The sequence below is a fragment of the Passer domesticus genome, chromosome 7, assembly GCF_036417665.1.
Source record: "Passer domesticus isolate bPasDom1 chromosome 7, bPasDom1.hap1, whole genome shotgun sequence".
NCBI lineage: Eukaryota > Metazoa > Chordata > Aves > Passeriformes > Passeridae > Passer > Passer domesticus.
The window spans coordinates 34,923,224-34,948,801 of NC_087480.1; the positions used below are offsets into that span (position 1 = coordinate 34,923,224).

The window sequence follows — 25,578 nt, forward strand, 5'->3', positions numbered from 1 at the left end:
GAGGAGGTTTAGATTGGGTATTACAAAATACTTCTTCACTGAAAGGCTGGTCAGGCTTTGGAACAGGCTGCCCAAGGAAGTGCTGGAATCACCATCACTGGAAGAGTTCAAAAAATGTGTGGATGTGGCACCTGGGGACATGGTTTAGTGGTGAACATGAGTCACAGTTGGGCTCAGGAATCTCAGAGGTCTTTTCCAACCTTAATGATTCCATGTTTCTGCAATTTAGGCCAGGTGTCATGTATTTGTCATTATATCTGCCTGCCCTGAAGCACACAGGCATGCCTTAGAAGTCACATAATTAGAACAGTTAATGAATGATTTTAACATTGCAAGTCCTTAAGGGTCCTGGAAATTCCACCAGGTTTCATGAATTTCCAACTAGGTGTGAGGAAGTAATGCAAAAAAAAAAAAAATCTAGATGATTAAAGTTTCTTCCACAGGATAAATTTACTCATTATAAGAAACCACACTTCCAAGTTATTCAAATGAAGCACCAGCATCACCAGGGAACGTTCCAACACACTTCCATACACAAACAGCAAGAACAGAGAGAAGTCACAGATCTTTTTTTTTAAACCCTCAGGCTTCTCCTGTGATAAAGTTCTTAATGCCACACTGCTGATTAAAGCTAAACATTGATTCCAAATCAAACAAATACCACTTCTCCCCCAACAGGAAATGAAAGATGTAAAGTGGAACGTTAAACAGGTTAAATGTAAAAAATTAAAATGCTAATGCACATCACAAGGTCTGAAATTCCACCAGACCCATGGCAGAGCAGGAGATGCACAACCTGCAGGTCTCACACCTCTGGTGGGGGGCATAAAGCAGCAGAGAGCAAATTCCCTCCTGCCCTCTCTAACCAGAACATCAGATCCTTGCTCTCTGCCAGCACCAGCTGCTAGAGGAAATTAAAATGAAGTTCACTGTAAGTAAATTTTGACACCAGAACCAGCCACAGCAGTGGATCGTGGATGAGGTGCAAGCTGGCTGTTAGGGAAGATGTCCTGCTCACAGCCAGAACAGGAATGACTGGCATTAGATGCCCACAAAACTAAATTAGTCCAATCACTACACTGAAAGGATCATTTCAAGAGAAAAGACACTAAGGGGAAAGCTCAGGAGAGTGCAGCTCATGGAAAACAGAAAACACCCAGTGGCTTAAACTGAACAAATGCCACAGAAGGCGATTTTGAAGCAAAAATAATTTGGGAACAAGCTCCAATTTGCTCAGGGCAAGCACCAAATCTCTTTGTGCTTCTCAATGATGGCAAACACCACAAGCAATTTTCTGCAGCCTTGGTCTACACTGCTCATGGTTTCTAGGAGAATGTTCCTGTGCTCTTTCAGTGGCCTCCATTTACAGGCAATAATGGTGATGTCTAAGGAGGCTCACATCAAAACCTGCCTTGACAATCCTACAGACTCATACCCACACTTTCAACAACACTTCCATAAAATTCCACAAAAAATGTTACAAGCAACAGCTCATTCACCAAACCAGCTAATTTAACTTCAGAGGCAAGGCAGGACAGACCTTACCCCCAGAACTGAGTTTTCCACAGGAGATGGAAAGATACGTTTAAGGTAGTCTGGCAGGCTTGTTTTAACAATAACAAGGAAAAATGTCCTGTATCAACAATGTAGTGGAGAAAAGGCTCTGAGCTTACACACATTATCTTACTCTCCTCTGTAAAAAAGTGAGTCACAACTCCAACAATTTTACAAGGTTCAGCCAACACAAGGAGTGGAACAGCTCAGGACCATCAGTGCTGGTTTTCCCCCTTGCCCAGTGCCGTGCCTTCTGCAGGAATTCACTCCTTGCCCAGAAAGCAAACCACACTTTTCTGCTTCTTGCTCTTCCTCCTCCACTCCCCAACAGCAGCACATAATCCAAGCTCAAACACTCACACTGATATTTTACAGAATACACAAGTGTCTTCAGCTACCAGCTACTAAATTAGGTACCCAAAAAAATAGAAAGAAATAAATACTGTAATCGATAAAAATAAGACACAGCCAGACTCAAAATGAGCTTGTCAAAGAATCAGACACCAAATCCTATTCCAGACGTAAAACTCCTCTCTATACAGCAAGAAGAAAGCTGTAATAAAACGAAAATGACAAGGGAAAGCTATTACAAAAATCTGCCTTTAAAAATGATCCTGTACCACAAATGCTACTTGTACTTTGAGAATGTAACCAATTTGACAGGAGCAGTAAGTGGAAACAGATTGTAGTAGACACACTGACGTATTTCTACTCTTGATTTAACAGGGAACTCTGACTTTTTACTGGTTTCTAACCTGAAATAAAACAACAATGAAAGAGAAGAGACAAGAACCTCACTGTGCCCCAAGAGAGTCCACAGCTGATAGCAGCTGGTTTAGCTCTTCCACTGGTTCTTTCTAGACAGGGACAGTGGCACTTCCACAATAATTCCAAAAACACTAGATCAAAGTTTGTGCTGTTCATTTATTTATTTTATTGCTTAATGGGAACCCAAACTATATAAGATTTGCATAAACTTCAATTCAACCTACAAAAACCAGGTTTTTTGAAAACATTTTAAATGCTTAAGTGCAGAACGTGAAAACATTTATTTGTTCTAAAAGCTGTTTCTTTTTATATTAAGATGATTATATGGGCTCATATCAAGTACTTACTATGCATAGAGGTGCACTTTAGATTAATAAAATGCAGTATTAAAGAGAAAACAAAAGGACTGCCTTTGAACAGGGCTACCTAAATCAATGTCATTTAGGTGAGAATATCTGGTGAATTAAAAAAACAGAAATGTGGGGAGGAGAAGACAACCTGACTTCTCATCTAGAGCCCAAAAGGCAAGGGTAATCAATGACATATTGCTAATTTCCTGCTCTTCTCCATGTCTGAGATAAATATGCTGCTTTATAAGACAGACATAAGAGTATCCATGCAGATTTTAATTCAGACTTAATTAATACATGTGTGTGAACCAAAAACCCTCTTTACAAGAAAAATGTTTGTAAAACCCACACCCACAAAGGACGCCCTGCATTTCTTACAGCTTGGTGAAGATAAACTTTGCCCTGCATATGGAACTGTGTGCAGTGCAGCTTTCCATCAGGAGTAACCCAGTTTGTCACTATTGTATTTTCTGAAAAATCTCTTTGCCTGGGATTCTTCTCCTGGGAAGCTGAGAAGCCTCAGAGAAAAATATAAATAATAATTATCCAATTTGCTTCTCCTGTTTTGCTGCTTTGGAATGTAGTAAGTGATTGTTTCATTAGTTTCATGTGAATTGTTTCACTTAATGACCAACCACCATCGAGCTGTGTCGGGACCCTGGAAGGAGTCACAGGTTTTCATTATCACTCTTGTTACACCTTCTGTCTGAATCCTTTCTCTATTCTTCTAGTATAGTTTTAGTATAGTATTCTTTAATAAAATATAATATCACAATATAATAAATTAACCTTCTAAGAACATGGAGTCAGATTCATCAATTCCCCCTCTGTCCTGGGACCCCAGAAATGACCACACCAGTTGTTTGGGCTTTGAAGAGCAAATATCCCCCTAGAAAGAACAGCACCTCTGTTAAAACCAAACCAAAACAAAACACAAATGATTCCCATTATCCTGTTGACAACAAAGCCTGTCAGTTCAGGTAGGTCTGCTTCAGAGCTGCTATTTATTTATCCCCTCCTTAGCAGCTGAATTCCACAGGAGCAGCCTAATCCTGCTGCTTTGATCAGCTGCAGAGCTGCTTGTTTGGAACAGACGGATGCAGTCACTCATCCCGTGCAGCTCCCAGCCTGGAAGTGAGCACCAGGCAGCACGGAAAAGAGCTGCCTTCCTTAATTACAGACCAGGAATATTTGTAAATAAATAAATCTACAGAATGCTTATTAAATAGGCCATTTCTTGGTAGGATCTGAGCAGATAGTTTTTCTCCCACGCACTGAAGGGAAGCCCAGGAGATGAATTTAAGGGCGTTGGGCAGAGCTGGGTGGATTCTGCCTCCTCTTTTCCTCTTCCCAAAAACAGCTACAGGCTTTGCATCCCAACTGGGAACTTTCCTCCCCACCAACAAAAAGTTTCCCCAAGCGTGGTTGCAAGAGCAGCACCGGATAAAGCAGAGAGAACTGGCTCTCAGATGGCACACTCCCTGCTCTGTTTAGATTTCAAATAGCTATTTGAGCATTTGTTTTCAGTTCAAATAACCTCTTGTCACCCTCCAACAGGGGAAACTGAAGGTCTAGATAAATCAGCTTTCCAAGGAAGCTCATGGCAACGTTATGCAGGGCAGAAAGAATTAGTGCTGCTCAATCCAAGTACAAAGCAGCTGCCCTCGCTTCCAACACAGCAGAACTGGAGTCAAACTCAAAATCCAGAAGTGGGACTCAGTATTAAAACACATCAATAATGCCAGTCTTGAAAGATTAAAAGCTGAATGATGACCCAACACAAATCTGTATCTGGCCCCTTAAAAAGAGAAGTTGTCAACTCTGACCATACATAATACTCAAGCGACTGAGCATCGCACATGAAGCACTTCCTTATTTTTGCTAATTTCTGTAAATAAACGTAAAATTGAAAAACGGAGAATGACAAAACACCAGCTCCCAAGCAGCCCAAGATGTATTGCCTTAGCCTAGCCTATGGACTGGAAAATGTAAAGGTAAGAATGGGAAGAGAAGTCACAGTGGCAGTTTTCTCCGTTCTGTTACAGCTAATTATTTTCATCTGACAAAAAACAATTAACTAAAATAATACCAACTCTTTGGGTTACAGTTACAAGGAACTCTTAAGAGGCAAAAAGCTGCACTGACTTCAGATATTATTCTGAGAGGTTTGGTTTTACTTCCTCTATTTAAAAATCTCCCAACAGCAGAATCACATGAGGACTGCAAGGTCTGATAGACATTTGCAAAAGAACTTAAGGAAGTTGTGAATTTAGCACTATGTCTAAACTTCTTCCCCCTCTTTTTTTTTAATTTACATTATTTCAAGTGGATCTTCTGCAATTAGTATAAAGTGATGACACAGCAACATTGCAGCAACAGAAACTGAACACTTCATTCTCTAGACTGTGTTCTCACAAGAAGACCATTTTCAAACACCAACATGACCTTGGCTGAAGGAACTGCAAAATATTCAGAGCAAGGAGTGCAAGTAAAAAGTTCCACAGAAATCTCGTCTGCAGTGCATGGAATAAATCCCCCTGCAATATTTTTATTTTGCACTTCCAACACAGTTCAGTATAGGACTTAACAAAAATAAAGCCCTTTGGGTACCAGAAAGTTAATGCAAACTTGAAGCTAAAATTTGGAAGGTACTATTCAGTATTTAAAAATAAATAAATAAATGTGAAAGCCCACAGTAACAGCCATTATCTTGAAGTTCTTGTGCCACTTCCCCTTGCTACACCAGAGAATCACTCATTTATCTGCTACTGCATGTGGTGCTTGTCCAGCAAAGGTAACAGAAAAATGGAGAGCTTGGCCAAGAGCCATAATGGCAACTCCCCAAGGGATTGGCATAGCTGGGAGTTATGCTGGGGAAATTCAGAAGGCAGGAAAAGAATAATGATAGAAGCCTTTTTTAACCACTCTAAATACAGAAACAGTGCATGTAAGTGAAAATCTCAAATAGAGGTTGAGCTAATTATGTACAGAACAGGACACAATTACAGCTGTAATTCCCCTTCCTCACTTGATAAAGCTTCCAAACATCTCAGAAAATAATTATCACACATGAGAACAGCCACCATGAGCCATGTGCTACTGCTGAATGCAAAACAAGAGGAAAAATAAACCAAACCAAAACAAAATGAGAATTGTGGCCAAGGTGGTACGAGGATGACAGAGCAGAAACACCTCTTCCCAAACTCACCCCACTGTGACCCATGTACCTCAGTAACCATGAAATCACTCCCAAAATGGATGGAGATAGCAAAACCCTCTGGCAAGCCCTGCTGAGCACACAAAAAGGACCCATTAAAATTGCTTCACATGTAGAAGACAGCAGAGTTGTTACAATTAAGGTTTGCAGTTAACTATCTCTGTAGGTTAGGTAAAGAGACCATAAACTTGCCATGAAGGACTCGTGTTACTACTGAAATACCAAATTAAAGGATTTGGCAGCTGAGCCTCAATATATTATATTACCAACAGGAGGGGGAACCTTCTCAGCTGGTGAAGAGTTCCTGCATCAGCAATTCCTGACTGACAGCTGGGCTGTACCAGCCTCCCTCTCCATGTCCCCAGGGAAGTGAATTCTCTGCCTGGTGACTAATTCATTACGTTATTTGTGCTTAGGCAAGTCCAAGCCCAGATCAGGCTCCTTCCAATGCTGGATTCCTCCTGAGCTGGAAGAATATCTGCTCCATCTCAGGCGCTGCCACCACATCAACCCTGAGACCAACACTTGGAACTAAACCTGGAGGAACTGCCTGAAAGTAGAAGAAACTGAAAGTGAAACTGGTATAGATCAGTTCTAGCTGAGCTGCATTTGGATCTCTACAACGGGAAGGGAAGATTTGAAAGCTCTTTTGTCAGGACTTTTGGAGCCTTTGAGGCTTGAGTCAAAAGTCCCGTTTAAACCACTGGCAGCAAACTGATCTTCCCCTCCAAGACGACATGGGTGCAGATAACACCAGAGGCAAAATGATCCACCCGAGCAGGGTGATCTACTCAATAATTGAGCCTTGCACCGTGGTGGAAAGATTTTCAGATTTATAGCTGTGCCTCGCCTGCTCCAATGCACATGGAAGATGATTGACACAGCCATCAAAGGAGCGTTCTTGGTGCAAAAAGAAGGGGGAGATGTTGAAATCCAAAATGCAGGGAACTCTCAGAACTTTGGGCCTGTGAGCCAAAGCTTAGAACTAAACATGGGACTTGATTTGAGACCTTGAATCCACCAAAGGCAGAGAACAGTGCCCTCACACCATGGAAATGTGAGCCAGGCAGCAGGAGTGGAGCCCTGAGCAGCTCCTGCCATGCTGGCTGCACACAGATGAACCCCCCACTCATCACCTTCCCTTCCCAAGGCCCCACCACTGAAAGGAAATCTGCTGAAGGGAACAGCAATAAAGCTGTGTCAGGCTCCCTGCTGCTGATATATTGCTAAAACTCACACCTGATGCATGGGGTATTTTTGCAGGATCTGAAGTGCTGACCAGAACCAGCAGTCACTTTTCAGCAGGATCAGGACAGCAGATAGGGCTGATCAGGTGTGGTGAGCCCTTTGAGCTCAGAATCCTGTCTCTATCCTCTCTGCCTCCAACTGCTCAAAATTCCATTTACAATCTACATTTTGCTGGCTTATCCTTTGAAACATGAAGCTTTAATAAACTAATTTTATTGCTGTCGTAATAATTAAATCCACACCATAAATGACTGTCAAAATCATCACCTCCAGCATCCAAAATACAATCTCTATATGCACAAATAGCACCTGTGAGCATGACTTAATCTAGTTTGATCACAGACAAGCACAAGGTATTTTGATTTTTCCTTTCCTTCATCCTCCCTGGGAAGCTTTCTTGTCTCTGGGTGATAGTGAACTGCAGTCTCCCCAGGGCTTCAGAAGCACATGAAACTTCCAAAAGTTGTTTTCCTGCACCTTTGTTCACCAAAGTGCAGCCCCAACCAAGGTTTCTAATGGAGAGGTGTGTTCTCCTGTGGCTGGGCAGGGGAGAAAGTGAACCTTTGCCTTGGACTGCTGCAGAGCTCCAGGACCATGAAATAACATGGAATGCCCCATCAGGCTCTCAGATTATTTCTCTCCTTGCTTCCTGATTGCTACTTCTGATCAGGGAAGACAAAGCCACACCAAACCACTGAAGTAAAAGCCAAATCCATTAAGCTCTTTATAGAATTCACTTTATAGGTCCATCAGCCAATTCTGCTCATTATTACCCCATTTTACTGCCTCTCCTCTGACTCACTCCTGCAGCTGAGCCCATAAAGGACCTGGGTTCACTCTCAGCAACCACACCAATGTCCTGACACACAGCATTCAAACCAAAGAAATTCACAACAAACTCAGACAAATGATCAAACAGCTGGAAGAGGAGAGAATGAAAATGAAAAATGGGGGTTTAGACTAGCAGTGCCCATTCTTCCCCTACAGCTGACCCATGGCAGGACTGACAAGCAGAGAGGCTGGCACTGAACCCTCTGACTCTCAGAGATGTGCAGGCTCGGGATCCCAGCAAGGAGGCTCCAGAATAGCAGCCTTGGCCACATGTCAGAACAAGTCTGCAACTGTGGGACAAGACAGATCCCAAGTTATCAGCTCACCCACACTGATCTTTGCAGCTCCTCTGCACTTTGCCCCACAAAGACATTAGGAGCATTTATAAAAGCATGCAAAAGCAATTACAGTAAAAATAAAACCAAGGTTATAAACACAGTCTGGATGGCAAATTTGCCTCTTTTTCTATTTAGAGCTGGCATTTCAGCATGCAGAAAATTCTCACTCCTCCTCTAAAACGTGTGCTTGGGGCTATATAGCACATGCAAAATAAATTGCATTTATATTGGTATTTATATTCCCCTCTTCTTGGCCACACTGCCTTGCCTCTCTTGTTTAGTCAAATAGCCTGCCAGCTTCTCATCAAGAAGTAGAAATTGGTTTTCCATCTCCTAGGAGATAAACAAGGTTTCCCCCTTGCAGAGGGAAGCCAAGCTGCTGAGTGCACAATTTGAGAACAGTCAGTGCCCAGAAAGGCTTTGCACCATCCCAGGGATGTCTGTGCCCTCTGTGATCCCAGTCACCACCCTGGACAGAGAAAAACCACTTTAAAAAGTAAATTTATGTCTTTTCAGGCAGTCTTCTTTGTGATTTTTAGTTAAACATAGACAGCTCTGACTCATGGTGCTGCTGCCTTACAACTAAGGAATTTTATGTACTCTTGTCATACCAGAGGTTACTAAAATATGCTTTATACCTCTCCATGGTCTCCCCTTCTCAGTTCCCAAAAGAACTGGACTATAGAATCAGGCTTTCACACTTAGGCTGTAATAATTCAGGGAAAAAAGGCAGCATAAAACAATCTAAAATATCTTAACTACATGGCCATGCAATAAATAGAATAATATAAAAATTTTTGAAGTAATTTTTTAACAGCGGCTTTGTAAAACCAAGATGCTGTAGTTCTGCAGTTTTAAGCTGTAACTAAAGTTAAAGATTATGTATTTACAAAGAGCACATTTTAAAAGGAATCATTTATCTGCTTGATGTCAAGCTGTAAGGCTACAGATACAATGTTAAAAAAACAAAACCCAACACAGGTGAAATGTGCAACTAGCTTTCATTTTTATTTCAGCAATCAGGAGTCACCAGAACTGGGTTGACTTTTCGCTAATTTCTGGAAAATTACCAAATCAAAGAGACAGACCTTCTCACGTTGAGAGACCAATGGTGCAAGGCTCTCAGCAGATCAAGGGAACACAAAGGACCACTCCAGGAAGACGGACAGCCTTTGGTCCTCCACCACATCATACAGATGTCACCCCTCCGTGGCCACTGGCATGCTGGCCATTTTTCTGAAGCATCTTACAAGCAGCTGTGAGATGTGGAAGAATGAGATCTCCTTCCAGGGACACTCTGCTCATTCCCTTGGCCACAGCATGCATTTTTAAAGAGAGAGAAAGCAATCAACCTTAATTCATGTTGCATTATTCACTGAGTAGCTACAGTCCCATCCAAAAATCCTAATTGTCTAATAATTCAAGTCACCTATATCAAACACAGCGCCAAAGGAATGACTAGAAAGCCAGAGGCTGCCTCACACACACACTAAATCTTGCTGTTAAGATGTCTAGAGAAGCCTTTTTTTTTGAAACAAAGCAATAAATACTGGCTTCTTGCATAAACATGTGCAGTGCTCTCATGTGTACAGCCACTGTGCTGCCTGATATCTAACTGCTGTCTCAGGAGTGCTGCCTGTCCATCTTCCAGCATTGCAAATCTACTTTCCAACCCTTGAGTTCTGACCATTAACATGAAACCTGGCACATTCCAGCTAAATTACAAGCACTGTTAATTCCTCTAAGCACAGACTGGCATCTCAGTGTATGGGAAAGCAAATGCAGGAAGGAAAAAAAATAAAAATAAAAGGCACAGCTGAGCATTTCTGATGTTGCTGTTACCCCACACACACCATTAAGGAATCATCTACAGCCCTCTGCAGCAGAAGGTTTGCAGACCTGCGGGGAAGCCTGGCTCTAGGTGCAGCCCTTTCCTGTGGGCCAGCCTGGACTGCCAGGTCCAGCCTCCACCACGGCCTCCTGCCCTTGCCCAGCTCTGGGTTATCCTGGTTTAACACCTCTTAGCACCAAAGCATGCTGAATGAAAGGAAAAAAGGGCATGGGACAAAACAACAGAGCAAAATGGTGTGGGGTCTAGAGGGGAAACTGAGGAGAGCTGAGGGTTTGTTCAGGCTGGAGAAAAGGAGACTCGGCAGAGTCCTCAGCTTCCTCATGAGGGGAAGCAGAGGGGCAGGCACTGATCTCTGCCCTCTGGTGCCCATGACAGGGAGGGAATGGCCTGAAGCTGTCAGGGCAGGGTTAGGTTGGATATCAGGAGAAGGTTCCCCATCCAGAGGGTGGCTGGGCACTGGAACAGGCTTCCCAGGGAAGTGGTCCCAGCATCAAAGCTGACAGAGCTCAAGGAGTATTTGGCCAGAGCTCTCAGGCACACGGCGTGACTCTTGGGGATGGTCCTGTGCAGGGATAACAAGAGCTGGGAGTCCACGACCCTCCCAACTCAGAACCTTCTATGATTCAATTAACTGCCTCTTCCTAAGCTTTGAGTTCCTTGGTACGCTCAGGACTCGAGTTCTTCACTCGGCATGAACGTGTCAGAGCAATCTGAGCTGCTGCTGAAGCTGCACAGGGAAAGGCTGAAGGCTTCCTCAGCACCAACACACCTTTCCAGGCTTGAACACACACATGAAGCAGAGGATCAGCCACGAGCTGGCCGTGGGGCAAATGGAAAGGGTGAGGAAGTCCAGCATTTCCACTGACTGCAACCACAAGCTTCCTGCATAAAGAAATGGTGATCAGCCTGCTAAACCACCTACCCCCATGAGCTTCTTGGTTACCCTGTGTGGTCCCACAGCACCCCAGGGAGGCTCCCCTGGCTCCAGGAGACTTTCTGGTTTATAAGAAGGCAGGACAGGACCCTGAGCACACCAGCAGGTCCTGAATGTACTCCCAGACCACAACTTGAGGACCTGTGGTCTGTGGGACAGTAATGACATCAAACTAATGACATCAAACCTTGTGTTGACTGGTTGTCTCCACAATCAACAAGTCACTTTCAATCACCCAGCTGGCCTGGGGACAGACTTTCTAGCAGAGCCTGTTGTGTGAGGACAGGGGGTGATGGTTTTCATCTGAAAGAGGCTCAGTTTAGAGTACATATAAGGAAAATGTTTTTTTCCACAGTGAGGGTGGGGAGGCCCTGGCACAGGCTGCCCAGGGAGCTGTGGCTGCCCCATCCCTGGAAGTGCTCAAGGCCAGGTTGGACACAGCTTGGAGCAACCTGGGATGGTGGAAGGTGTCCCTGCCCATGGCAGGAGGGCTGGACTAATGACCTTTATAGGTGCCTTCCAACCCAAACCACTCTCTGATTCCATTCTGTGACTTCAGCTCTGCACCTCACCTGACCTTTACTGCACATCCACGTTACACTCCTGGCTGGTTAAGCACAATTCAGCCTCTTGGTGCTCATCACCCCAGAGGAAGTCACTGCACCAGCAGCGTGGGCTGCTCTGAAGGACAGAAAGTGGCAGGGCTGGGTACAAAGCAGTCTCTGTGCTGACTTGCTGTGAGCACTGAACCGCTCCTGACAGCAAAATGACTTTTACATGAACACACGGTACTGCACGTTTTCACACAGGCATCTGTGCTCCAAATATTTCAGTGAGCATCCAGCTGTTCTCTCTGGACCCTACTCCAACCATATGCACTGTTTACCTTTCAAATTTTATTGCTCCAAGGGAAGAGAAACCAGACATCATCTCCTTCTCTAAATGCTGGTACGCTGCCAAGCTCTCCTCCTGTCCACCGCTTGCACACTCCGGGAGCTAACGTTTTCCACAAGCCAAATAACCTATTTTTTACAGCTAATCCACTACCTGGCATCAGGTCTCCAACTGAGAAGAAGATTGTCATGGGATTATTTTTTTTTTTGTTAGTTTACATACTAATTATAAATGCAGAGGCTGAATTACAGCCTAGAGAGAATCAAGGACCTGCATCTGGAGTGTAGGACACCAACCCCCATGTCCTCATGGGTGTGTGACAACATGCTGAAATAAAGACAGAGCATTAATCTCTTTGTGACTGCTTCTGATGTGCAGCACTTCTGTTGAAGACTCTTTTAAGCCTTAAGCATTCCCATGTAAACAAAACCTCAAGCCGCTACAAAGTAAGCTTGTGCAATTGGAAATAAATGTTTATTTTGAAATAAAAAGAAGGCATCTGCATATATACAGACAAATCATAAGCCTTTGATCAACCCTACAAAGCATGTCTGCATATAACAAAAACTGTCAGGCTCATAACTTCCTCTGGAAAGAAAAAGAATGTGATGTCCTACACCCTACTTATTCACCAAGATTATTTATGCCCCTAAAGAGTACTCTTTTGTTTATTCAGTAACAGAAATAAATCCAAACTAAAGATCTGTAGCTGTCAGTTAACAGGACAAGTGCTTTACAAATGAAAGCAGAAACAAGGGTGGGATAACATGGGACATGCTGCCAGTGCTGGCACTCTCACAATGTCCCAAACTTGCATCTCTTGCTTTCCTAATCCATCACAAGTAAACAGGCAACCACAAAGATTACAGGCACCAGCAGAGGATATCTGTCACCACTAAAGCTTTTCCCCCCACAAATTCATGTTACTTTAGCACCACCTCTTACTTTTGGGTTTGAATTCTGCCCTAGAGCACCCGTACTCCCCACTCCATCCCTCATACACCATTCCATCCCCACAGAACCAGTGTGATCCTTGTTTGAAAGGTGCCACTGGAATTCAGGATTGAGATTAAGTAATTTCCATAACAGGAGGATACAACAGGACGCTCTTGTACTCTTTGATATTACAGCAACAATGTTCGTCTACACAAGTATTAAAGGGAGGATAAATTTAAATATCTGAAAGGCAAATATTCTAGGAAATAATATTTAGAGTGGGCCCTGTCCATTGGAGCAGCTAATGAGGATGAATAATTTACAGCTGCACTTTGGTGGCCGCTGCAGCCGAGGAGAGCAGCGCCGTGAGGAGCTCGGGGAGATGCCGACACAGCTGCTCACCAAGTGGAATAATCAGGAGCACTCCCAGCAAGAGTGGTCCACTAACCTGCTTTACTTGGGTGACAAATGGAACAGGAAGCAGTAGGAGGACAAGGAATCAACAAAAAAAAAAAAACTTTAAAAACCAGCATGCTCTCAGTGATGTCAGAATTTCATGCTTTTGCCGTACTGCACATTCTGCCTTGGAGGAAAGCAGAGCTATGCTCGGGTTTAGCCTCTAAATCATCACAGATTCTTACTAAAGGTATCTCAGGGTCAAAAATGGGTGCCTGGTTTGGCACACTTGCATTCAGGCCTTCCTGCTGTGCCACAGGGAACTGGGAATGACATCCTGGGAGCAGCATCCACTCATCCCCCTTGTTCTGGTAACAGTGAGCAGAAGGCAACAAACAGCTAACGAAGAAAACACACTCCAAAGAACTCTCCAGAAAGCCAAGCAAGGCTCATCATACTGCAGGGAATCCAGCATCATTTGATACCTCTGCCAGTGATGTGCACAGGATTGAACTAACAGACTGAACACTAATTTAGTACAGATGTTGCTCAGGTGGAAGGATGGTGCAGGTTTCATCAGGGGATTGCCTTGTAAAAAGATGAAGAGCATCTGGAGGAATAACACTGGCATAAAAAAACTGTCATTACAAAGGAGACAGATGGATGAAAAAAATGTATCTTTGAACAGATTAAAGAAATCTATGTGTACAGCTAGGAACTGCCAGAAAAGACATGCTACAGTCTGGAATAACTCTCATGAAACACAGGGAGCCACAGCACCTTGCAATTGTGGCAGGGGACAGCTTTAAACAACCTCTCCCTACCATACAGCCTTGATAGGTTTTGCTTATCCACCTCTACAAGGTTTTTTCTTAAAATCACAGTCCATTTATTATCCAAAAATAGAAAAAAGCAGACAGACATAGGTGTGATTCAAAGTAGCACAGAGAGAAGGGTCACCATAATAAATAACCACAGAGTAAATGGCACAATTTAGAGCCAAGACCCTCTTCCCAGCAGCAGCACTTTGTCCACTAAAGTAGCTCAAGCAACTATCCCTTGCAAAGCTTTAAGAGTCATGCTGAAGTTAGGTTTGTTTACTCATCCACAACCACAAAATGCCTAAATACAAACCCAAACAAAGCTGTTCATGATGGATGGCTCACCTATTACCTGCCTTGCCTAGTATTTACAACATGCCTTGGCTGGGTAGCATTTTTTTTCATTGTTTTAAAGAATTTCCAAAGTGCTTTCAACATTCTACTAAGCAACAGGAAGCATTTCTGTCTATACACAAATTTTACAGACTGACATAGTAAGCTGCCTGCAGCAGAAATCTAAGAAATCCATTCACAAATGCCAGATCACACATCCAGCCAAGCAGAATAAGAACCAGGAACAGCCTCAGCTTTGCTGTACAAAACTCCCTTGTCTTCACAATCCAATATATTATCCAAAGATTAGCTTACAATTCATGCAAGGTAAATCAAAGCCAGCTCTGGAGCTCTGCAGCGTGTGTGTGATCAACGAGATCAATTAGCAAATGGATTTTAGTTAGACCAGTCTAAAATGAGATTACACTAGGCTCATACTGGGAGGTTGGGTTTCAATAGCACAGCCCTGTAGTCTCTGTGCTGAGCTCAAAACAACACAGGAGTATCCATTGCAAAATCCATATTAAACTGGAAACAGGCAGGCCAACAGCCAGCCCTGACAACAGCTACTCCATTCCCTCCCAAAATGCAAGAACTCCAAAATGCAGGGAACCTGCTCCATCTCCTGTGACAGGGACTAGAGCAGGGTTCTGGGCATGGTTTGTGTGCAGTCAAGTACTAAAGCTGGCCTAAAGTTTCTATGAACAAAAGCAGGAGGGCTTAAAAAAGAGAAGGGTGCAAGCCACAGGGATGGGAAAATGGTGTTGATTCATTTCCAGCACAAAAGGTGAAGGAATTAGTGGAACTGCTCTGCACTTAAGGGCAGGTCAGGCAGGCAGATTTAAATAGGAGTGGTTCAAAACTGTTTGGATTATATTCTCTACAGTACGGAGGAAAACACCCAACCCCTCCAAAAACCAACAGAACATTGTTCTACTGATGGAAACTGTCTTAAGTCATTGCTTTCCTTTTGTGGAGGCTTTTAAAGCATCAAAGGAGGCAGAAGCACAGGTTAAAATTCTAGCAGTGTTTAAAAGAGCATTAATATAATATCATTTTATTCTTCACCTCCTCTTGCTTTGCCAAACAAACATCACAGCACATTACAGAGCACCGCTGTAACACAAGCACTGAAAATAAAGAAATCAAAATGCTGAATTATAACACTTTACAAATGAGCAACTCAAATCCACCTTGAAATCCCAGGTAACCCTAGCCAAGCCCAGGAAGTCACATTCCAACATCAGACTACAAAGTTCCATTAGCAGAGACACCATTTGCTCACACTGTCAATAATAAACTAATGGACAGAAAGAGAGAAAAAAAAAAGAGTCTTGTAATTGCTCCAGTCTCCCAATAACATTAGTAAGTTGATTTTCAACAACATTAGTAAGTTGTCTTTAAAAGTTATTATAGTCAGTTTGGCCTACACTGATAACTTCAGTTCCTCTTAGTCTGATGCTGTTGGGGAGAGAGGTTTGTGGGTGGGTTTTATAGAATTTTGCTACTTTAAAATAATAAAGCAAGACTTTCCTCTTTGCCAATGTATGTTGAGTTTTCCAAAGATAGCCCTTAGACTTTGGATCCTAGGACCATAACCTTTAGAAACCTATTCCAGGACCTGTACTTTAGAGGAAAGTGTGATTCTTTTAACAAAATCAGCACGATGAGTTGAGTGAGCTATTAAGTGTCAGTCCAAATCTACAAATTACACCTGCCTGAACATTGCTTCCACAGTTTTCAGCTTGGAATGCACCTCTGAAGAGTTTAAGGACAGGCTGCCCCATCCCACACACACTCTCTTCAACTATTAATTATTGTAGCTGTGGTTTTAAAATTCTAATCAAAGAACAGGTGGAGTTGAGTTGAATTTTTTAAAAAATCAGATTATATTAACTACATCACACCCCATTTCCCAGTTCTAATCAACAAAAGGAAAGTAATTAATGGCCTAACATTTAGAGTGACCAGCATTACTGATGTTAGACAACTGACTACACCAGGGGCAGCACTTGCCCTCCTGCTCTATAAATATACAAAAAGCCCAGAGCCATGTTCAAAAATTAGTAAAATTAACTCTGCAATAAAAGTGGAAACAATAAAGGTAAGGAGGTTATAAAGCAGTCAGAAATTCACATGAAGGGCAAGAAAGTAAGGAGTGAAGCAACACAGAGGCTTCAGTACTTTAAAGACAACAAAAGGAAGATACAGAAAGTAGAAGACTCTATTAAGAAATTTTGCAGAGATCATCACTTAATTAAACAAACCATTTAAAATTCAGTGAGCTTAAAACCAAACACCTTACTAGAATAATCTAGAGTAGTCAGAAGGCAATAAACACATGCAAAGAAGAAGATATACTCATGCCCACATGGGAGAGGCAGCACAGCATTCAGGGAGGACACAGAACAAAAGGATGAGGCTCTTCCAGCTCAAATCACCAGCAACAAACCAGGACCCAGTGTCTCTCCAGCACAGCTATCTCCCAGAGTGGCAGGCTCTCACAGCAAAACAAAGCTCTATTCTCAAGCAATGAAGAAATACTTCCACCACTGAATGACCTTATAAGCAAGAGGAATCCAGCTGTTGCTGTCTCAAACTATACAAAGACATTTATTGTCCCAACAAAAGAGGACAAAGAGTTCCAACAATCAAATATAGCATGCAGGCTGTGAAAGGCCAGGCATTTGCCCATCAGGATATTAAGTTTACCAATTTAGGAGGACTAAGGACAGAAAAGTAGCAGGACTACGTGTCCAGCATCCAGTGCCAAGAAAAACACAACTGTGGGTTACAATTTGCTTACCTTCTATAGAAGGGGCCTGGTCCACAGCTGCATATAGCATCTCTTTCAGAGCCTGCAAGGGAGAGGCAGAGAACAAGGAACACAGTTAGTATTAAAAGAGAAAAAAAAATTACACAGTTTTGATATGCCTGTTTGAAAACAAAGGCAATTAAAGCCCTTTCATCCTGCAGGCTGGCACAGAAAGCTATAGTGTGTGATGTCAAGGCTATCACACATATTTCTGTTCACAAGTGAAACAGGTTCATGTTTACTGACTGCTTTGTCCAAAGCCTGTTATCCTAATAATCTATAAAATTTATTCCAACTGTACATTTCAACATCTTCCTAAGGAAAAATGTTTCCCAGTTGGTAGGACGCTAAAGGCTTTATATTGAAAAAAATGAAGAAATAACAACAAAACCTGAAGTGTTGCGTGACACAGAGGAGTTTGTCAAGGCAAATGGAGGAAAAGCAGCCTCAGGGATTTCTCATCACTGTTATATAGGATCACAAAAATACACATACATGCTAAACGCTGAAGGCATCATGATGAAGGAGATTAGGGAACCAAGGGTGATGACCTTCTCTAGAAGTGGGAACTGAAGAGCAACATCAACACCAGCCAGAATTAATTAAGTAATCAGGTTTCAGGTCCTGGAGGCACCATGAGCTGCCTTGCAGCTCCTTTCTGGAAGCCTCTTCCCAGGCAGTTGTTGAGGTGCTGGCATTACTCCAGGCACAGGTTAAAGATTGGCTCACTCACATCCACATGAACTGAATTCTGATCAATGGCTGAAGGAACGAGGGGAGCTCAGGGGAGGGTCACAGTGAGGATCAGAGGGTGCAGCACCCCTGCTATGGACACAGGGTGAGAGAGCTGGGGGTGTTCAGCTGGAGAAGGCTCCAGGGAGCCCTTTAGAGCCCCTCCCTGTGCCTAAAGGGGCTCCAAGAGACTGGGGAAGGACTTGGGACAATGGCCAGGAATGACAGGACAAGAGGGAATGGATTCAAACTGACAGAGGGCAGGTTAGAATAAAATATTATAGGGAAAAAATCTTTACTGTGAGGGTGGAGAGGCCCTGGCACAGGTTGCCCAGAGAAGCTGTGGCTGCCCCATCCCTGGAAGAGTTCAAGGCCAGTTTGGACAGAGCTTGGAACAGCCTGGGATAGTGGAAAGTGTCCCTACCATGGCAGGGAGTGGGAAGAAGATGATCTTAAATGTCCCTTCCAACCCAAAACATTCTAGGACTTTATGAATAACCTGAGACATAATTTTGGAACTAAAAGCCACAGGAAAGGACCTATTCCTACTGCACAGTGATTTGCTTATACACACCTCACATCTTAATGCCCATATTGAACACGAGTACCCTCCTCCACCATCACAAAAAACTGACCTTATTCCCTCATTTTTGAGCCCACAGAAATCTAACACAAATAAAGTAATTCAGGTCTTCTTAATTCCTTTCTATTCTGCCTGATTCTCAACATATCCCATATTTCCACAATCCTGAAACATAACAGAAGCAGAGTTGTGTGTCATAGTGCCTCGGGAGAAAACCTCCCAGGTTAAATGACAAATCCCTCAACACCCTGGAGGTAAAAACCATCAGCTCAGCAGCTGGGAGCAGAGTGCTGTTGTAACACATTGGGTAAATACAAGGTCTAAAGGACAAGTCTGTTTATCACAAGATACCCAAGGTGGCTGCCTGCACCGGCAGCTCTGGCATCTCTCAAAGGTCTGGCTCCTGAGTCCACACAGGTCTCAGCAAAGGTCACTTGCATAATTGTTTTCCCAAGTGAGCAACTGCTGGATGATCCTCATGCCAGCAGCACAGCTCTCCTCTGCTCTTGGTGCTTCTCTAAAACCCCTCAGGAGCACTGGCCACTTCAGTCCTTTTCCCCATGACTCACTGGGCAGCAGCACATGATCTGCCTCTGCACAGCAAGTAGCCAAAAAATCTTCCTCCTTTTCCATCCCAGTCGTCATCCTCACCTACCTGTAACTTTTTCCATGAACCACAACCAACATGTGACACAGGATAAACAAACCAGAAGAGACAGCACATTGAAAGTCACTGTAGTAACAACTCATCTCTTAACCCACCCAGAGGTAAACCCAGTGTAATTCCTATCTCTGGTTTTATCAGTCATTTTTTTAAAAAAACAAATTAAAAAGGACAACACTGACAGTCCTGCACTAAACAATCTTGAAAGCTGAAGGTGTCAGTCCTCTCCCCATGCAGACTGACATAGCACAATCTGGCAGCTGCAGGGCAGCAGATTTTGTTACTGCTTTCCTGACCTATAAAAGTAAACCAATAACCTCAAAGTGAAAGACTCAGTGCTCCTTCACACCTAAACTATTTAGTCCTCTAGATTACAGAATTTTAGAACCGATCGTTTACAAAAGTTATCCATCACTGTCAATGTGAAACACTTAAGAATTACTCTTTCTGCCCTCAAACTAAACAAAATGGGTTATTTCCCTGCTTTAGACTGTGCCAAACCTTGCACCATCAGTAAACTTGTGTAAACACACATGAGAAAAGAAAAAAAAGGCAAAAAAGAAAATGAAAATGCAACTATCAGACCTTAATAGTGAACAAAAACAAGGAGAAAAACCTTAAAACACTAAAAAAAAAAATCCCACTGTTTTAAAGGAGTCTTTCAAACCACTTAAGCTCCTCTAAGCTCCTCTGCTAGCAGCCCGAAGGACAAATAGTGAAATAGCACAACAGATTTGTGTCAGGAGGTGGCAAGCCTGGGTGTGAACTGCCTATCATGAAGCTGGGTTTGACGAGCAGAATTGGCCAGCTCCCAAAAACTGAAAGGCTGTTTCTGCAAGAGACACTGAAGGCAAGCAGGCAACCTCGGCTATCCTCTCCCCACACCCACTTCCTGCTGCAGGTGGTGTCTGGGAGAAATGATGCTCGAAACTTAGCAACCTGTTTCTCTTCTGCAACAGCAGAAGGACTTAAAACCTGGGGTTTTAAGGACTTCAAACCTTGAAAAAAGGGAAGGGAGGTCACCTGCTCACGCCTTTACCCACCTCTCCCATGAACTCTGCACCTGTAAGAACTGTTCTGCTCCTCCTCCCTCCACAGTTGTTGGGATGTCAAAGGTATTATGTGCTTTTTCTATAAAAATACCATCAGTTTACTGCAGAGAAACAAATTCAGGCCAGATTAACTGCAACCAAACAGCCATCTGGCAACTGTACAAGTGAGTTGTACAGTTCCATCAGCTGGATGTGCAGTCCACATTTACATTCAGAAGTCTGAGCAATGCTCTCCTCCTGAAAGAAATCCAGAAAGGGACATGGAAGCAAAGGAACCCAGGAGGGTTTGTGGATAAACAGAGGACTAACAGCCCAAATATTTCCCTGCATCAAAAATGAGCATTATATGCAGCAGAGCACACTCCCAGCCAAAAAAAAGAGCATCAGCTGAAATTCATGCAAGTTACCTGAATTTGTTCAGTGCTATGCAGAAACGACAATTCAGTCATCTGACACAAAAAGTTGGGATTGTGTTTGTCTTCATGTTTTTCTTGTTTTCCATTCTTTCCATTTTTATATTTTTCCAGAGGAACTGAGGGGTAAATGAGTGGCCCAGAACTTTTAAGGCAAAATGAGCACTGAAGCAGTGCATATCACAGCTGCAGTTTAACAAGCTAGGAAAATGTGACTCACTTTACAGAAGAAAATGCACTGCCAGAGCCCCTAAAACAAGGTGAGCAAAGCCTTTCACTGCTGCTGCCAGGGTGAGGCACATCCACATCATTTCATGCAATCTTTAGAATGGAAATTTGGAATGGAAAGCCAAATCAAGTCCATCATGGTTTAAAGGTCCATGTTCATGTTTGCTCAGTCATGGTAAATGTCTTTGGGAAAAGCTGAATGAAGCAGAAGAGCATTCACTGCCATTTTCCCTCTTTTCTGTAAGCCAAGTGCTCCTTCTCAAAAAGCTTAGATGTACAGTAATGGTCACTGCAGAGCTTTTGCTGAAAGAAAATAAAATCAAACTATATCTTACTCTTACCTGTTTAAAGAAAATGAATGGTTTTTTCTCTCACCCTGACTACCAGCCCTAAGCCCAGGCAACTTCCATGCTTCCCACAAGCACACTTAGAATACTTAAACTGATTATTTTTGGAGGGAAAGAGCATGTGGATGGAGCATGGTAAGAAGTTCTGAGCACTGTCAATTGTTAAAGATCACCTGAAAGTAAAACTACATTTTTAGGTATTGAAAACACAACAATCCCACTCCCCTTTCTGAAGTTATCACCAACAGATTACACCTGGTCTGACAGGTAAAGCTTGCTCCAAATCCCATCAAAGGATCTCACAGGTTACCTGGGTCCTGCCCCACTCCAGGAATCACCTGCTCTCCAGTGGAAATAACTACAAACACCAGAGGAGAAAATTAAGATGAGGGCATGTAAGTTTTATGATACAGAACGACTTAGAAAAAGCAATTTCTGCATCATCTTTTAGTCCTCTCATGGGCAACAGCTTCAAAATGAAAAAGAGCAGGGTTAGATCAGATATTAGGCAAAAAATCTTCCCTGAGGGTGGGCAGGCCCTGGCACAGGGTGCCCAGAGTAGCTGTGGCTGCCCCTGGATCCCTGGGAGTGTCCAAGGCCAGGATGGATGGGGCTTGGAGCAACCTGGGATAGTGGAAGGTGTCCCTGCCCATGGCAGGGCATGGGACATGATGATCTTTAAGGTCCCTTCCAACCCAAACCATTCCAGAATTCTGTGATCTTGAACGTGACATCCTGGAAACAGGAAGAATCTTTTCAGAGTTAAAAACTTGCCCAAGAAGATCTCTCACTCTGAGAGGGTGGTTCCTGAATTAATTAAGAAGAAAAAGACATAAACTGTGAAGTGAAGAAACAATATAATACTATTAAATACACAAATAATGCTTTCAAATGTTACTGTGACACCTTCTATAAGCAGCACTGCACACAAGTAAGGCAGGCAAAGTTTAACCTCAGATTTCTAATCAACACCTGGGAATTTTTCTGGACAAAGGAGGGCTGGGTGCTTTTTGCCTCAGGTACAATCAACAAGTAAATGGAGGTAGTGCTGGGCTTTTATGCACTGCACCCACACGACCACCAGTTACTGAATAATAAATGCCAGGCTATTCCATCACTGTAATATGCACGAGCAGGAGGCTGACTCACACCCAGCCAGCTGCAACAAGGCAAACAAAGAGTTTGAAAGTTGTTACCGAAAGGGAAGGTGAGGTTTGGGTTTTCCTTCACTCCACATTAAGCTGTCTATCCAAGGAGGAGATTACTTGTGATTAGAAAGAGTAACAACTTGAAGGAAGTTGGTTTTACCGAAATCTAAATTTGAAAGTGGGCTGGAGGAAGGGAGAATGACATAATAATAGTGCCCTAGTTAAAACAGCTGAAAATTAACCTCCCATAATGAAAACAGTGGCCGAGGAGCAGCAGAGCTCTTCACACATTAATCGAGGTGTCGTAGTTCACTGGGTCTCCTTCCCCTCTCCCCGCAGCTGTTTGCTCAGCATGCAGCCAGATCTTTCACCCTTTTATTTCCCCCTCCAACACACCTCCAAAGCTGCTCTTAGGAACATATCCAAGTTTTCTTGTTTCAGGAGCAGAAGACAACTCTCACAGGGATAACCCATTAGAGGCACGATGCAGAACTAAGCTGGCCCTCTATTTTATCAAGACAATGGTTTTCCTCTTCCTCCAAGACTGATGGCATCATTTGGCCATCTAGCTCTCCACATCATTCAAGGAGATCACAATACTGTTGTAAAGCCAAATCCAACTGCAGCTTTTATTTAAACATCCCTTCCTCTGCAGTCAGGTGAAGGAAAACAAAGGAAGAGTGAAAAGGGTAGATATAAACTTCTCAAGCTCAACATTACAACAAAGCAAGCTAAGATAAATGTGGTTTTCCTTGCAAATGCAGGCAGATTAATATGGACAGCATAAATAAATTGCTATTATAGTTCCAGGGACAAAATACAGGCCCTCAAACAATAACAAATGTTGCGTGGTTTTAACTGAGTCAATCAGTCAAGAAGTTTTGCTGATCACGGCTGTCCTATAATCAGCTTTCCGTTGTCTAGATTTAATTATTACTTGTGGAAAAGACATCGCTGGCACCTGCCACTTTTACTGCTGACACTGACATAGGAAATGGTTTTACTACAAATAACCACCCCCAGCCCTGTCCAGTTCCAACCAAGCCCAGAATCGGTGTGATAAATCTGAAACGAAGCAATCAGTGTGACCTTTAGCAAGGCTGGCGTGATAAAGCCCAAAAAAAGCCGTGTTCTGCAGATAATTCACGATTAATGCAGCAGAACTTGCTGCAAACAGTGCTCACAAACGCCCCGACTGGAGTGTGAAACCGCGAGCTGCAGAGCCTTACTTAAAAACCATCATAAAACGGGAGCTGACAGGGGTCTGGAGCCCTGTTTTGGGGGGCTCAGGGGAGCTGACAGGGGTCTGGAGCCCTGTTTTGGGGGGCTCGGGGGAGCTGACAGGGGTCTGGAACCATGTTTTGGGGGGCTCGGGGGAGCTGACGGGGGTCAGGAGCCCTGTTTTGGGGGGCTCGGGGGAGCCCACAGCGGTGCCGGTGGCCCCGGCAGGGCAGGGCGGGCGCCGGGAGCTGCCCAGCCCGGCGGGATCGCCCTTGGGAGGCCGGGAGCTCTCAAAGTCACCGGGAACCGGGGCTGAGCGGTGCCGAGCGTGTGCCCCGACCTCCGTCCGCCGGCAGGGCGGTGATTAATTCACTAATTACGGAGCCGGCCAGCCGAGGGGAGCCCAGCGCCGCAGCCGCAGCCTCCCCGCGCTGCCGCTCCACCAGCACCGCGGCACGGCGGGCACCGGCAGGCGCGGGGGCCCGGTGCCCGCAGCCCTGCCCGGGGCCGTACCTCATACTGGATGTACTGCTTCCGCCACTCGGGGGTGATGTGCGCCGCGAGGTGCTCGGCGAACTTCATCCTGCCGCCGCCGGCGGGCCGGGGCCGCGCTCGCTCCGCGCCCGCAGAGCCGCCTCGGCGGCGCCTGGCTGCGAACGGGCGTCGGTAGTGGGGGGCGGGGGGGGTCCGCCGCCACCGCACATGGGCCCCCGCCCGCCCGCCCCGCCACTCCTCAGCCCGCCTCGGGCCTCCTCAGCGCCGCCCCGCCGCTGCCGCCGCCTCCCCGGCCGCCGCCGCCGCCATGTTCGCCACCGCCTCCCGCCGTCACCGCCCGCAGCCAACCGGCACCGGCACCGCGCGTCCCCGGCACCGCCGCCCGCCCACCGCCGCGGGGCGGGGCCTGCGCCCGGCTCCGCCCCGGGCCCGCCCGCCCCCGGCACCGCCGACAGCCGCCCCTGGGCGGGGCACGCCCGGGACCGCCCCGGGACCGCCCTCAGCACTGCCCCGGGACCGCCCTCAGCACTGCCCCGGGACCGCCCCGGGACCGCCCTCAGCACTGCCCCGGGACCGCCCCGGGACCGCCCTCAGCGCAGCCCCGGGACCGCCCTCAGCGCAGCCCCGGGACCGCCCCGGGCCCGCCCCGCGGGGAGGCGCCGTTCCCGCGGTCGCCGCCAGGAGGCGTCGCGGCTGGAGCGGGTTCGGGGCGCGGGAGCGGCACCTGCGACCCCCGGGATGGGCGGGACAGCCCCGGGAATGCGGGCTGGGATGGGAGAGATGGGACCGGGAACGGGAACGGGAACGGGAACGGGAACGGGAACGGGAACGGGAATGGGAACGGGAACGGGAATGGGAATGGGAATGGGAATGGGAATGGGAATGGGAATGGGATTGGGAGCAGGAATGGGAATGGGGAATGGGAATGGGGATGGGAGCAGGAATGGGAATGGGGAATGGGAATGGGGATGGGGATGGGAAAGGGAATGAGAATGGGAATAGGGGTGAGATGGGAATGGGATGGGGATGAGATAGGTGGGATGGGATGGGAACAGGAATGGGAATGGGGATAGGAAAGGGAATGGGATGGGAATGGGAAAGCAAATGGAAATGAGAATGGGAATAGGATGGGAATAGGGGTGAGAGATAAATGGGAATAGAGGTGAGATGGGAATGGGATGGGGGTGAGATGAAGGTAAGATAAGCTAGGGAGGAAATGGGAAAGGGATGGGATGGGAAGGGAATGGGAACGGGAAAAGAGTAGAATGGGACGAGATTTGCATGTCATAGGCTGTGGAAGGGATGTGATGGAAAGGGAATGGGGTGGAGATGAGGTGAAATGGGAAGGGATTGGGAAGGGGAGAAGTGTAGCAGGGAGAGTGGTGGGCATGGGGGAAAAGAAGTGGCA

At 45.1% G+C, this 25,578-nt stretch overlaps 1 protein-coding gene across 2 annotated transcripts in view; it reads right to left on the reverse strand.

The window, feature by feature from the left end:
• Positions 1 to 24,536, reverse strand: part of XPR1 (xenotropic and polytropic retrovirus receptor 1) — a 110,004-nt gene extending 85,468 nt beyond the window's left edge. The window contains exons 1-2 of one of the 2 annotated variants that reach the window (XM_064427641.1): positions 24,189 to 24,536; positions 17,279 to 17,330 (exon numbers count right to left, since the gene is read on the reverse strand). In XM_064427641.1, coding sequence (XP_064283711.1) covers positions 17,279 to 17,330; positions 24,189 to 24,257 — 121 coding nt within the window. In that variant the 5' untranslated portion in view covers positions 24,258 to 24,536. The remainder of the gene's footprint in view (positions 1 to 17,278; positions 17,331 to 24,188) is intronic. The other variant, XM_064427640.1, reaches the window with a different exon arrangement.
• Between the last annotated feature and the right edge of the window lie 1,042 nt (positions 24,537 to 25,578).